This window comes from Amphiprion ocellaris, chromosome 7 (assembly GCF_022539595.1).
Source record: "Amphiprion ocellaris isolate individual 3 ecotype Okinawa chromosome 7, ASM2253959v1, whole genome shotgun sequence".
In the NCBI taxonomy this organism is placed as follows: domain Eukaryota; kingdom Metazoa; phylum Chordata; class Actinopteri; family Pomacentridae; genus Amphiprion; species Amphiprion ocellaris.
This window is the reverse complement of record NC_072772.1, coordinates 15,771,433-15,786,279: the sequence shown is the minus strand read 5'-3', so window position 1 is coordinate 15,786,279 and position 14,847 is coordinate 15,771,433. Positions and strand designations below refer to the sequence as shown.

The window sequence follows — 14,847 nt, the reverse complement described above, 5'->3', positions numbered from 1 at the left end:
TTGTGGTGAATCAATGCACCGTGCATTAATGGGGGGTAAGGAGGGGCAGGAGGCTTTAGGGGAGTCGTGGCGAGATGTCTTCTGCCTCATGCTGTTGCCCCTCGAGCAAAGAAACACACCCAAGACCACGTACTGTCAACCAGACTCTCATCCAAGCTCAGCAAAGTGCGTCTTCCATTCATATTTTGGTTGTTCTTTTTCTCAATGCAGAGCCGGCCAGAGACAAGAGCCCAAGGACACACCAATGTGAAGACTCAATAGTTTTGTTGCACAGGCAGAAAAATGCTGCGACACTGAGGAGCGGCTCCTCTGCTGGCAGGTGGCAGAAAAAGTGTATGTGGTCATATGAACGCACGCATCTGTGATGTTTTGTCTGCGACTGAGGCTGAGCTGCCTAAACAGGATGAAATGAGGTGAGAACATTTTTCTAAAATTCTTTAATTGTAACTACAACTTTGCTTTGTAATATACAAACATTAAGCAGTAAAATGAAGTTATTAATTTGGCCGGGACTAATTTGTACAATGATGACTTGAACAGAATGTGTGTTTGCATTGTGATGGTGGAAGAAGCTGAGTGTGAGGCTAAGCTTGAGGTAATACATTAGTTGTTAATGGGCAAAGTAAGCAAAGAATTAGGAACAGTTGCTTAAAGTGAACAATAATGGAAAATGTTACAAACTAAAATGCAATCAGTAACAAGTAGAGAAATGGATGATTATTAGATATTGCATCCTGCTTCAGAATGAGTTAAAGGAGGATTTGATACTGAGTTGCTGAATGAATTCTGGCAAAAGAAAGGCAACAGTTAAAGGCCTCATGCTTTGCTTCAATCTACCCCTTGTGAAAGCACAGACTGTGAGAACAGACCCAAAGTATTGTATCTGAATAAAGATTACAAAGAACAATAGGAGCCTCTGTACAGACAGGGCTGAGAAGAATCTGAGAGGAGGTATTGGGGGTACTGGCAAGGAGTGGGTGATGACAGAAAAGGACACACGGATGACCGGCGCAACATGATTGAATTAGTACAAAACATTACAGAACAATAGGGGTCGGGTCATTGAACATCTATTCACTTACCAAACGGAAAGTGCTTTTTTTTTTTTAACATGAGAAAATCATGAAGCATTACAAAACGCATTTGGTGATAAATGCTCAGCCAAACATCTGAATTTTTGAACAGGCATTATTTTCAACATGGCCCTCTAACACAACAAGGCTTCACAGCTCATGTGCACCAATCAGCCACAACATTCAAACCACAGACAGGGGAAGTGTACAATGTTGTTACAATGCAGTGTTCTGCTGAGAAACCATGGGCCTGGCATTCATGTGGATGTTATCTCGACACCCACCTAAACATTTTTGGAGACCGCAAACAATCCATCTTGGCAACTGCCCTCTCCAGTGCCAACAGCCTCCCCCAGCAGGACAATCTGTCACACAACAAAAACACAACAAGAAGCGTGGCCTCTAAACTCCAGTTGACCATCTATTGAAGACACAGAAAAAAGCCTGATCCATGGAGACAGCACCACTCAACTCACAGGACGCAAAGTCCTGGTGCCAGATGATGCAGGATTCTCCCAGAAGTCCTGTGTTTGCAGTTGACTGTGGATGTGAGAGGCGTTCATAGTGACACTGACTAGCTGTACAGAGCATTTTTGCATCTATGCATGTATATGCCTTGTTCCGTTGCTATTAAAAGCTTTAGCACTTCAGTGTACTTCAACTGACATGCTTTTATTTTATACAGGTAGGATGTGACCTCCTCACCTTTTCTCCAGAGCACAATGTCACAGGGCAGAGGAATCTGCGTAGGAGGTACAAAGCTGGTGCGCTGGTTTATTCTCTCACACCTTCTCCTCCTGGCTTTACCATGCATGGGCTTCCTCCCTAACTTTTGGTCTCGAGTGTTAACTCTGTCCTGGGATTCACACACGCACCAGTACATTACAGAGCGGGCCATCGTCAGTGTCACCCTGGAGACTCTGAGGGGCGCCAGAAAACACCAGGGGAACCACGCAGATGAGGAGGTGAGCTCATGTTTACTGTCAGTGCAGAAGTGAGTCAGCATCAGTGGCTCACAAAGGTTCAATGATAACCTTAAAATGCTGCAAACAGGACAGTTTTCATAGCATGCAACATTGGGTGAATTGCTCTTTTTTTCTGTATTACTTTGAGATATTTGAGCAATGTTCTGGTACATCTCCTTCCCTCTCAGACCAAACTGGGACGAGGCTTCTGGAGAGCCGTGGGAGAGGTGGTGAAGTCCAATGCAGCCATGGACTTCCTCAGCTCCACCATGTCGGACCCAGTCTACCACTTTGATTCAGAGCAAGTCGACAGCAGCATTGTGATGTTACAGCTGTTCTGGACTCAGACTGTGCTCTCAGTACGAACCAAAGAGTACCAAAGTGCCCGTCGTAGCTTGGGTCAACTATTTCATTCTCTGCAGGTACACAGGGAGACTTTCATATGAGCTATGAGGCAACATTCTGATGCAGGAATTTAGCTTGGTTTTCCAAGATATGCTTAAAGACATCATCATGTGTGGGCATTTACCATCTGCCACACTGCTTGTATGGATATGAATGTGTATATTTACATGATAATTAGATCACTGTGTTAGCAGAAACATTAACAATATGTTGTTTTAACAACTGTTTCTGTGCATCAGGACTTCTACAGCCACAGTAACTGGGTGGAGATGGGCCAGCGCTCCATTTACCTCCACTTGCTGCATCCAGATGAGCCTGCCGTCCCTGTAGCTAAAGGTAATTCACACCTGTGATGATACTACAAGTCTACTCAGTCACATACATCAGTAAGTGCTCTAAAGGCTCATTTAGTATTATTGCATAGGAAAAACAAGCTTTATATAGGATCGTTTCACAAAATGATCAACTGAATTTTTAATTTTGCTTTTTTCCATATTTTTTTACATCAGATTGTGCCAAATAGTAACATTTGGAGCTGTACAATTTCCTTTTATGGTTTGTAGATTCCCTTTCTTGGGAGGCCATTATACTGTGATGTAGTTCAGTTTTTGTCTATTGCAGTGTTATGATTGTCAGAATTAACACAGATTATGTTTGTTAGCATTTATAGCTGCACAGTGCATCCTTAAGTAAATCAATATCTGCCTCTGAGTTTAAAGCATCAGTAGGTAGAAATCTGGAAAAGGAAATCAACAACAACAATAAAGTGCCAGAATTGAAAATACAGCCTTGCTGTTGCAGTTCTTCCCGTGAACAAAGACAAATGCACGCATTTCCAACATACAAAAGCTCTCAAGGCAAAAGTCAGCCTTCACTTGGTGCTTCACACTTTATTCAAACACCACTCTCCTGAGTGAAAGTCCTCTCTTTAACCCATAAAGTCACCACATCCTACCTCCACTGCTGACTTTGTTGGTTTTCACAGTTTCACCTAATCCCAGTAAAAAGACCTGTGATTGTGTAGGTGTCCTGTCAAGAGATTTACAACAGAAAACCTGAAAACAGGCAGGAGGAGATACAGAAATTTAGTTTACTCGCAAACCACTACAATTATATGCTGAAAAACTCATGTAATTTTTGCCTAGAAATGTATGATTATAATAATAACAGCAATAATAATAATAATTAGAGTAATACCTATCCCAGCTTTAGATAGTAATCATCACTTCAAAAAGACAGAAAAAAAGCAGCAAAGCATTTTGATGACCAAAAGTCTTTTTTTTTTTTTTCCAATTTTCCTTTGGTGTATGTGGCTGTACAGTCACATATAAAACTGCTATACAGTACATTTCTGTAGCATGGTGGATTCATTGTATTATGATTTTTTTGTTACTTATGAAACTCACTGAGAACCAATATTCTTTAGTCATAATGTGACCAATTATATTGCATATTGTATAGCTTAATTACCTGATCTCAGAACTGAACAGTGATTTGGTGTCAATCCAGTCATAGTTTTGTGTATCAAAATCTCATAATATAAACTCCGCAGTGAAAAAAAAATTCAATTTCAAAGAAAGAATTATTTTTGCAAATCATTCAAAAAGCACTGATCTGGAGGTTTAAGCCTGATCCGTCTTCTCCACAGAGGACACTGCTACCTGTATGGAGTGCTTCAGTAATACCTGTCGAAATAACCTCCTGCCAAGACTGACAAACACACAGGAAGACTCTCAGCTGCTCACCACTGGCTACTTCAGCACTTTCCCTCCAAAACCTCAAGGTATGTGAGTACAACTTCAGCCACACTGTGGTGCTGTCAAAAAAAGCAAAGGAATACGTGAATTCAAAACATTGTGTATCTATTATTTTTAAGACTTTTTACTTTTCAAATTCAGTCCACAAACTTTAAAAAAATATATATTTTTCAGGCAAATGTAGTCATGGGGGTATTTTGGACAGCAGTCGCCACCTGGGGGCCAAAGGGGGCATCAACAAGGACAGCACCTCGCCTTTCTTCTCCCCTCACCATTACCTCCATGTGAAAGCTGCCGCTTTGGCTACTGAGGCCACTCTAGATGTCCTGAGAGACCTCAGAGACACTGTGGGCCACAAAACATTTCTCAGGTAAGTTTCAGCCACTGTTGGAACAGCCAGAACGAAAAACATCATGTTAATAAATTCAGCTGTTGTCTGTAATTCCTTCCAAACAGGCTCTTCAGTGTGAAGCAGGTTCCTGCATTAGTATTCGTCATGGACACCACTGGCAGCATGTTTGAGGAGATCACCGCTGCTCGCTTCCGGGCTCACTCCATCATCCAGAGCCGAGCCAACAGCCCTGAGCAACCTGGAACCTTTCTGCTTGTTCCCTTCCATGACCCGGGTGAGAGTTTGTCACAAATGCCATGTAAAGCTTAGCAGTAAAACTCCCTTTTATTGACTTGCCGTCATGTCTGGATCTTGTCCACTTACCCACTGCCATACTACTAGTTACATGGAACAAAAAACGGTTAAATACAGCACAATGTACTGCACTTTTATGTAGTTTTGGCCTGGAGTAGTTTCTCATTCTGTGGAAAAGGGGTTTTCAGTTCTCATTACAGGAGGTCTTAGTACCACAATACAGTACTTAGTGAGCTTTCAACACGGGGAATGCTATCTTCTGTTTGAAGCGTGACATGCCTGAAGACTGTTCCATTGGAAAAAAAAAAAGGAAACAGGAGTTTGGTGTGGAATATTTTGCAACCCCATCAAACAATTTATAAATAAACATATACATGTAATTTAAAAAAAAATATGTAAAGCTGCGCCTAAATATAATTCGCACTGTTGATTAACGTCAATTACTTTCTTAATTTCTAAATGAGCTGTCAGGTCTATAAAATGTCAGTGTTTCCCAAAATTTCTCAAATGTCTTGATTTGTCCACATCCCAAATATATTTACTGTCATAGAAGAAGAAAGAAAGCTGAAAATGTTCAGATTTAAGAAGTTAGAATCAGACTTTTTTATATATGAAAGATTCCTCACACCTATTGATTAAAAATATTTGGTAATAGTTGGTAATTAATAATTGACAAACTGATTAATAGATGAATTGTTGCATTTCATGTAACATTTTCTCATAAAGCACCTTTGAAAACAATAACAACTGACCAATCAAGTGCAATCAAAATAGCGAAATGCATTAAACGACACATGGACAGGACCAGTTTAGAGGACATTAAAATAAATAAAGACAATAAGACCACAATAAGAATGAAAATGAAAGCAACTCTCAGATTGAGGTAAAAGTCAAGGAACAGAGATATGTTTCAAGCATATACTGTACGGTTTTATTAAGGGATTTTAAAAACAGGCAGTGTAGGGGTCAGCCTAACACGATAGGGCAATTCATGGTCAAATTTAAAGGCTAAACCTGCTAAGACATGATCTTCCCTGTGCTTCAACCTTGGTCTTGGGACCACCAGAAAGCAGGGAGGGCAACATATTAAGACAGATTTTTGGAATGAGGTTTTCAGCAATCACATAGGCGTAGCTTTCAACTGCCCACATGTTTATAGCAGTTTTAATCAAGGGAAGTAAGCTGGTGTGTTTTCTTGTGGAGTTTTAGATGAGAAGACTGACACCAGTCCCATGTTTGAATAGCGAACACCAAACCACCACCAACAGCAGGTTAGCGTAGGTTATTTTAAAGACTGTAAACAGAAGGAAGCCGCTCGCCTGGTTCTGTGTAAATGTAACAAAACTGCAGTAGCTTATTGGAGGTAAAGCACCTGAGCCTGAAATTGTCCAGCACATAACCCAGAAAACCACAATGTATCATTTTACACTTCCCATACTGCCCATACCCATACATAGAATAATAATTAGGGAACTGTAGAGAATGCAAATTTTGGTCAGAGAAATAAGAGCAGAGTCAGTCTTTTGTAACTCTTGGCAGGAAAATGACTCTGAGTATTTCCCAGAATGTGGAACTATTCCGTCAAATAGACTGTAAATTAGAATTTTGTTCCAGAAATTTTGATGCATTTGTAACCCTCCCTTGCGGCTCTGACACCTTAAGGTGTAATTCTGGTTCGGGAAAGAATTTTGTTAAGAATACAGTCTCCCCAAAAACACAATGACAACAGATTTTAAATTTTTAGCAAAGAAATATATTGAACCCCCGTATAAAATTGAACTCATGAATGTTGAAACAACCAGAACATTGTATCCAGTGACAGTTCACAATAATCACAATTAAGTCCATCAACAGTTTCAAGGATAATAATGTCTTTGTTCACCCACAACTGGCCAGCCAGGCAAATCAAACCCAAACCCCTGGGCAATAAAACAAACAAACAAACAAACAAACAAACAAAAAATAATTTTTGAGTGAAAAAAAATCCTACCGTCTCCTTATAATGAATGTCCGACGAGACAGTACGAGGTGATGGCCGATCCCAGCGTGATGGAGATGGAGATATGGATGTGGATGGACATCAACACACAGTGGCAGATGGATGAAGATCGAAGTCCCACTGAAGAGAGTCCTCAAAAAAAAAAAAAAAAATAGCCTACACGGAAGTGCAAGACAATTACTCATACAATCCATAACAAGTGTCCAATACAGTTGCCATTCTGCCAGTCCTTTCTTGGCTCATAACAGGCTGTACACATAACAATGCAACATATCATAGATGAACAATATAACCTTCTGAATTTAAATGCATTCTTCCCTCAGCCTACAGCCGATAATGCAACACATTTTACAGTTTAACACAACACTAAGACTCAGTAACTCAGTCTAGCCGCATGAAACATACTCTAGCATTTGAACATATGCAGCATTTAACTAGCCAGCATCGAGTGGCGATCCTTCATTTTACACAGTGAATTACTTAAGTAGTAACAACATATAACTCAGTAAACACACAAAACAGTTAACAGATATCAATGGAAAACCATTTAATTCCTATCAAAGTTATCCCGACTGTTTTTTTAGACAGACTACGGGCTCGTGTTTCCCGTTTTTAGCTTCACTTTGCTAGCGTTAGCATGCTTCGGTAAAACCTTGAAGAACACCCATAACTCACCGGAATAACGATTTCTACGTGGTTCAAAGATGTCTGATGGTTCTCGTCTACTTCCGTAACTTCTGCAGTTAACTTTAGTGTCAAAATACCTCTTTTATGGTTTGTTTTCTAAGTAAATCCAGCTCTAGCTCAAGCGTAGCATCCACACAGGACTGGGTGCATCAAGAGAAAGAAAAGATGACGTATTTCGGTAAGATGGCCACCCCTAGCACTTTTTCGCGCACTAAGGAAACTTATCAAATTCAATCTTAAGGACAATAATGGCCCTCTACTACCACCTTGTGGCCAATTTAAGGTACTAATTCTCCTGGGAGAAAAAGCAAATCAAGGGACGAACTCAAAATACTGGCTGAAAACAGATTATTGATGACCTGAGGTTATCTACCCGGGTTACATATCTCAAGTTTCAAAAAGCTGTTGCTCATATTCTAAAGCACCCACTTATGTTTTTTTTTTTTTTTTTTTTTTTTTAAGCTTGTTATCATATCCATATGTAATGTGATTATTTTCAAGGAAAAGAAAAACAAACTTCTGTATCTGTCACTAAGATACATAGAAATTATTTTAAAGGGGTTCAATCAATAATGACAGAGGGACTAAAACTTCTATATACTGTATTGCAGAGGTAGGACCAGTGTATGAGACTGAGGACCCAAACCAGTTTATGCACCATATTGACAGCTTGATGGCCCTGGGAGGGGGGGATGAACCAGAGATGTGCCTTTCTGCCATTCAGGTAAATTTCAATGTTAATCATTCAGTGAAAATAAGTGGTGTTTATGTCTGTGCATGTACAGTATTGTTGGATACATCTGCAACTGCTAACTTGCTCCCTTGATGCATGTTTTTCAGCTGGCTCTCACTCACAGTCCACCTCTGTCAGAGATCTTTGTATTCACCGATGCTTCCCCTAAAGATGCTCATTTGTTCGATGCAGTAAAGGCTCTCACCCTCGAGAAACAGAGCAAGGTAACTTTAATGAGAATTCCTCTCTAAAAAAAGCTGCATTGTGATTGGAAAATTTGAAAATCAGTGGTAAAGATGTTTTACAGGCAAATCAGGAACTGCTCTGAACCAAGCAGTGGCCAATGCCAAAAAGTGCAATTCCTCAAACGGCCACCTGAAGCTGGCCCCAGAAGCAAAGCAACCTTCACAGACCCCATGTTAAAATGCCCAACTTCATAGTAGAAATAGGCATGGCTACAGCCTAGTTTTGGTCTCTACAGCTAAATTCTTTGTTCTTGACAACTCTACAGTGGAAGAATTTTCATATAGCTTAACCACTGAAATTGTAATAAGGCTTAAACATACACATAATTAAGAGTATGGCCTAATAATAGTTCAAGGCCATGGCATGCTTCCATGGCCTATGATTCACATAGCCACCACACTGCACTTCAAAACCGCTTTTCAGAAAACCTATAGGTGATGTTACGGAGGGTTCGTCCATCTTTATATACAGTCAGCGCTCTGAACTCACTGAGATATGTTTTGGTCTTTCTTTTGATATGTTTTTTAAATCCTTAGGTGGCTAAATTAAACATATTTAATTTTAGTAAAAACACTTTTACATGAGGATGGATTCTTAAGGAAATGAACCTTCAGGAGTATAACTCTATTGTGTGCCTTTTCTTACAGACTGTGCACCTCTTGCACAAAGAAACTGTGATGACAATAAGGGAGGTTGCAATCAATCAAATTGCATTTTAGCATACTTCTTTCAGCTCAACTTAGCTTCTTAATTTCCCACAGGTGACATTTCTCCTTACTGAAGACCCCAACTACACAACAGGAAGCAGAGGGAGTTGGAGGAAGAAGAGGAGGAGTAAGGAACCTTTGTCCCCTGATCGTTTCTCTCTCTACAAGTCCCTGTCCTCTCTGTCAGGAGGACTAACAATATTCACCACCAACTCCGACATACACAGAGTGTCTTCCATAGTGGAGGATAACACAGCTGCTGACAAGGTATAATGTGGTTGTCAACAAGTTACACACAATCACATGAAACAAGTCCTTAAAGTCCCTCTCTGGTTGTTGACTTATGGCCTAAAAACCTCCTCTTTGTGGCTTAAAGTTTTATATCTAGAAGTCTTTTCAACTCTGCCTTCCTTGGTTTAAATCTCTTTGAAGGGCAAACATTTGTATTTGTTGTTCAGATATTCCAAGCTCGTTTTTTCTCTCCTTCCTCTCCAGGTGACCCTCCTCCATGTGGAAAGTGACCACGACATGATGTCCACCCATTCCTTTAGAGTTGACAACTCCATAAAAAATGTCACCCTACATGTCACTGGCACTATGATGGAGTGTGTCCTTACCAGTCCGTCAGGTAACTGTCACATCAGGCACCATAAGCGTTTCCAAATAATTCCGTTTGTGCCACAATGAATGCAAGTAGTTCAGCTATTAATAGTAGCTATACCCAGGAAACACCGTGTTTCTGAGAGCTACTCTTTGAGAACTGCACTCAGTATATGTTTGAAATTGCAATTGCTCACTTGCATGCAGTATTCTCTAAAGATCTCATACAGTCTTATGTAACCACTTTTCTTTTCTGCGTCTGATGATAAAGACAACAAGCCCAGCTGTTTATCTTCTTCTTCTTGTCAGACCAAAGTCAGTCACTGTTGAATGAGCAAGGCCCTCTCGCTGAGCTGGAGCACTTTCAGGGTCTGTACCGCATCAGCCTTCTTCCTCCTATACAGTCTGGTCAGTGGAAACTCCAAGCCACAAGTGATGGACACCTCACTTTTAATGTAATAGGTAAAGCAAAAAACGTATGACATCATTTTAATAATCTTAATTTTGGGATCTGCAAGAATATAAGTAAATACCTTTCTGTTCAAAAAGTCAGTATTTTTCTCATACTGTATATCTCTGCAGCACCACTTTACATCCTCTTTTACACCTTCACTGAAAAGTTCAGTCTTCTCTAATTGCTCAGCTGGTCAGTGAGATAACCCCAGATCTCTGAGTATAGGGGGACCGGAGCTGAAAAATTAAACCCGCATGGAAGTGCCAAAAAACTGCAGCTACTCCAACGGCCTCTTGAGACTGAGTCCAAAAGTCAGTCAGTCCCCATCGTCCCCCAATCTGAAATGTCCAGCTTTACAGCAGAAATAAACATGTTTACAGCTTGATACAAAAAAATATTGTCAGCACTATACTTAACTTGTACGTTCATGACAAGTGTGAAGAATTTTTTCTATATTTCACATGTTTAAATTGTACTAAGGATTAAAGTTATGCATAATTGAAGACATGAGTGTTTTGAGTGACAGGTGGCTGGATACTGTCATGGCCCACAGACACTTGAATGGCCCACCTCAGCTGCACTCAGGCTCCACCTCTTTGCTCAATTTAGGATTAAATGGGAATTAAGAGGAGTCAGGCACTGGTGAAATGTTGACAGCACTGCACAGTCACACTGCCCTTAAGGAAAACATGGAAGACATCATAGAGGATTCAACCATCTTCATATACAGTCAATAGCAGGGATGAAGCTCTCATACCAGCAGGTCTAGGACTGCAGGGCAGTTGATCATTCTTAGTCTGAGGGCGTTCTGCTAGGTAAGTGCTGGGAAAATGTTTTACATGGTGACGTAAATAAGCTACGTAAGAAAAAGCCTGAACTTCAGACAAGGAATTTCAAGCAGGTAAAGAGTGACGTAAACTCTGTTTAGTGTGGGCTCAACTGAACTACATGTACACAAAAGCTCTGACCTATAATATACTGTACAAAACCACTCTTCAATATAACTTTCCTTCCATGTGTAAAGGGACAAAGAGTGATTTTGTCTTTCGATCTGCACCACCAGGTGACAGCAGTGTGGATTTCCTGTATTACTTTGCCACTGTAACCAATGAGACCCACCCGGGTCTGGCCAGAGTGGAGGGAAGTCCTGTAGCAGGTGAGGGACTAAGATTTCTATTTATATAAGAATGATATATCAGTGGCAGCATGAAGCAAGTTTCACTCTTGGGAATGTAGTTCTGAACTGTAGTTCTTTCTTTTTTTCAGGTGTCCCTGCCTTTCTGGTGCTGGCTGTTACAGGCCTGGCTTCAGATGAGGAGGCATCTTTCAGTCACGCCACCCTGCTGGGAGCCGAAGGGGAGAACCTCCAGCATGTGAAGCTGAACTCCTCGTCATCAGCATCATCAGCCTACTCTGTGGAGGAGCTGGTGGGCTTGGTGGATCCTGTTCCCAGAGTTCCCTTCTGTGTTCGACTTACAGGCCAAGACAGCAAAGGAGACAAGCTGGAGAGAGTTTCCACAGAGATGGTACATCCCACTCATGTTCAGATACAGGTAATCAGTAATCACAATGCTGAACAAGATAACACTGCCTTCTATCGTAATATTGACGGAATTCTGCTTATTACTGAGTAACAGAACTGAACTCAGTTGTGAAATATGTTTTATCTCAAAGACATTTGGCGCTCTTAGGTGATGTAACATAAATATAGCCTCTTAAGACCCAAACTTTGGTTTCTTCTAGTTATTTGGGATAAGGAGTAACCAATAAATACAATAATCAGATAATATCTGATATCTGATTATTATATTTATTATATTTCATTATATTTATGGTATATTATTATTAGTATTGTTTTTGTTGTTGTTATTGTTATTATGAACAATATGCTCTTTTTGAAAAAAAAAAATGTCCACATATGTGAACGCCAGATCTTAGGTGGTTAAAGTTGCATTTATCAATATTTTAGAAACATTTGAAAACATGAGAGGTGTCTCATGTTTAAAAAAAAATATTACAGAATATTATCACCTGATTCAGTTCTCTTCCTCTGCATGGAGAATTTTATTGCCTTTTAGATTCTTTGTTTTGACATTTTGGCCCACAGTATGTTTAGATTCAGTTATATAAATACACAGTAAGCAGCTGTTTTCAGAAAAAAACATACAGGCAAACCTACTGCACCCTACTGGTGCAGCTCCAAATGGCAGGCAAAAAATGTAATGCAGTGGAGCACAATAAAAAGAGAAAGGACAACCCAAGTACAGATAAAAATGGAAAATAAAGAAGGAGAAGCCACAGATAAAACTCGAAAATAATAGAAAATGTTGCTTGTTAGCAGCTGGATGTACAAATGCATCAAGAATGTCGGTGTTGTGTTTAATTCTTGTTCTTCCTAAATAATGCTGCTGCCTCATCATTACCAAAACTGGAAAACTGCTGCCTTCTATTGTCAGCTAGAAATTAAAAACCTTTGTACTCAAAATATCAAATTACGACTAATTCCACAGTTTTCAATACAGTCCATAGAACAGTTTGTGTGTCTTTATTCCTCAGGTGTTGTCCGTCCCCCGCCTTGTCCCTGGTCACAGCACAGTAGTGGACTTTAACATCCTGAACCACGGTCCAGAACGGCTCTTTAGTTTGACTGCTGACGACAACTGTGGTTATCTTCACACGAGAGGACCACACAGGTACAGCTAAATAAGAAACTGAATACTAAACAAAATTAATTTTGTATGTGTGTGTGTCCTTCACCTTTCAGTCATGTACAATACCTAAGTAAAATAACTTTAGGGATTTTTTAAATTTTTATTTTCTAAAATTTGAGTTCTTGTCTTTTAGGTTCCCTGTTGCAGAAAAGGGGTCTTTCCGTGGCCAGGTGCAGCTCCACACCCCTGCCAAAGCTCAGGCAGGAGCGACTGTCACCCTAACACTTACCGTGCGTGCTCTCGACTCTCCAGACTCCAATTATGCAGTGGCCTACTTGACTGTGGTCCCCCTGGTAAATGAAATGATGCATGAAAACTACAAAGATGTTCTCTTTTTGGAGCCTACCTTTACTGTTTACTCTTATTGTGAATGTTCAAATTTGATTTCATGCATAATCAAAGTGTATCTGTGTCTTGTTTCCTGTAGGATTCTGACACCTCGCCACCGTCCTGCTCTGCTGCACGAGTCCAGTCTAACTGTCCTTCCATTTGCAATGAGTCTAGCTGGGCCGTGTCTCTAGTTGTGTCAGATAACGGTCGCTCAGGCCTTGCTGCCCTCCAACTGCAGAAGGGTGAAGGTATTCTGACTTTATTCCACAGCCCCACGCCCACAGAAGATACCCTTGGAGAGGCCCAGTCCGACCCTGGCCAGAAACAGTTACACAGGGATAAGACAACCAGCACAGGCCCCCATCATCACCACCACAAGGCCACATTAGAGAGAGGAGACCCCCCTTTGAATGTTTCTGAATGGTTTCTGGGTTCATCTCAGCCACTGTGGGCGAGGTACACATCCAGCTGCTGTTCTGCTCAGGCAGAGATGCTGGTGTGGGACACAGCTGGAAACATGAAACGCTGTCATCTAACATCTGGTCAGCAGAAGCAGCTAAGAGACACAGAATCTGGTGGGACTGGACGGATAATGCCTTCAGGCGTGTTTTTCTTGTTGTTAGGTCTTCTGTGGTCTCCCCTGCTTTAGATCAGCGTGATAACAAATGTTTTGCTGGTCAAAATGATTGGTGTCGAACACTGGATTCCAGACAAGGAATTAATCCCTTTTGAGGTCTTGCCACAGCATGTGAATTGGATTCAAGCCACTTCAGAACCTTTTGTTCTTTTTGAGTCACTCAGAGGGGAGTTACTTGTGTACTTTGGGTCATTTTCATGCTGTATAACCTAGTTGTGTTGAGCTTTAGGTCATGAACTGATTGATGGATATTGTCCAGGAGGATTTTCTGATAGAGAGCAGAATTATGGCTCCATCAGTTATGACAAGTCGTCCAGGTCCTGTGGAAGCAAAGCAGCCTCAAACCTTCACACTATTATCACCATGTTTTGCTGCTGGTATAATGTTCTTCTTGTGGAATGCAGTATTAGCTTTACACCAGATATAATGGGACCCATGTCTTCTAAAATGTTCCACCTTTGACCCATCAGTCCACAGGATGTTATCCCAAAAGTCTTGGGGCTTATCCAGATATTTTTTTCAAATACTAGATGAGCCATTGTGTTCTTTTCAATGGTTTGCACTTCACAGCTCTCCCATGGAGGCCATTTTTGTCCAGAGTCTTCGTTATAATGGAATCATATAGATGGACCTTAATTGCAGCAAGTGAGGCCTGCAGTTCTGATGTTCATCTGGATTCTTTTGTGACCTGGATGAGATATCGACACACTCTTGAAGAAATGTTGGTCGAACGGCCAGTCTTGGAAGGTTCACCTCTGTTCCATGTTTCTCCATTTGTGGATACTGTCTCTCACTGTTGTTCTCTGGAGTCCCAGAGCTTTAGCAATGGCTTTGGAACCTTCCAGTATGATAAATGTCAATGACTTTGTTTCACAACTGTTCTTGAATCTCTTTAGA

The 14,847-nt window shown here is 40.8% G+C and overlaps 1 protein-coding gene across 1 annotated transcript; it reads left to right on the top strand.

The window, feature by feature from the left end:
* Nucleotides 1-14,826, top strand: vwa7 (von Willebrand factor A domain containing 7). Its single transcript, XM_023299847.3, has 17 exons — nucleotides 1-413; nucleotides 1,759-2,038; nucleotides 2,227-2,460; nucleotides 2,683-2,779; nucleotides 4,092-4,226; nucleotides 4,375-4,570; nucleotides 4,657-4,826; nucleotides 8,144-8,256; nucleotides 8,373-8,489; nucleotides 9,273-9,485; nucleotides 9,714-9,846; nucleotides 10,128-10,280; nucleotides 11,336-11,428; nucleotides 11,539-11,825; nucleotides 12,829-12,965; nucleotides 13,117-13,276; nucleotides 13,411-14,826. The coding sequence occupies exons 2-17, from the start codon at nucleotides 1,796-1,798 to the stop codon at nucleotides 13,960-13,962; spliced, it is 3,033 nt and encodes a 1,010-aa protein (XP_023155615.2). The 5' UTR covers nucleotides 1-413; nucleotides 1,759-1,795; the 3' UTR covers nucleotides 13,963-14,826.
* Nucleotides 14,827-14,847: the final 21 nt, after the last annotated feature.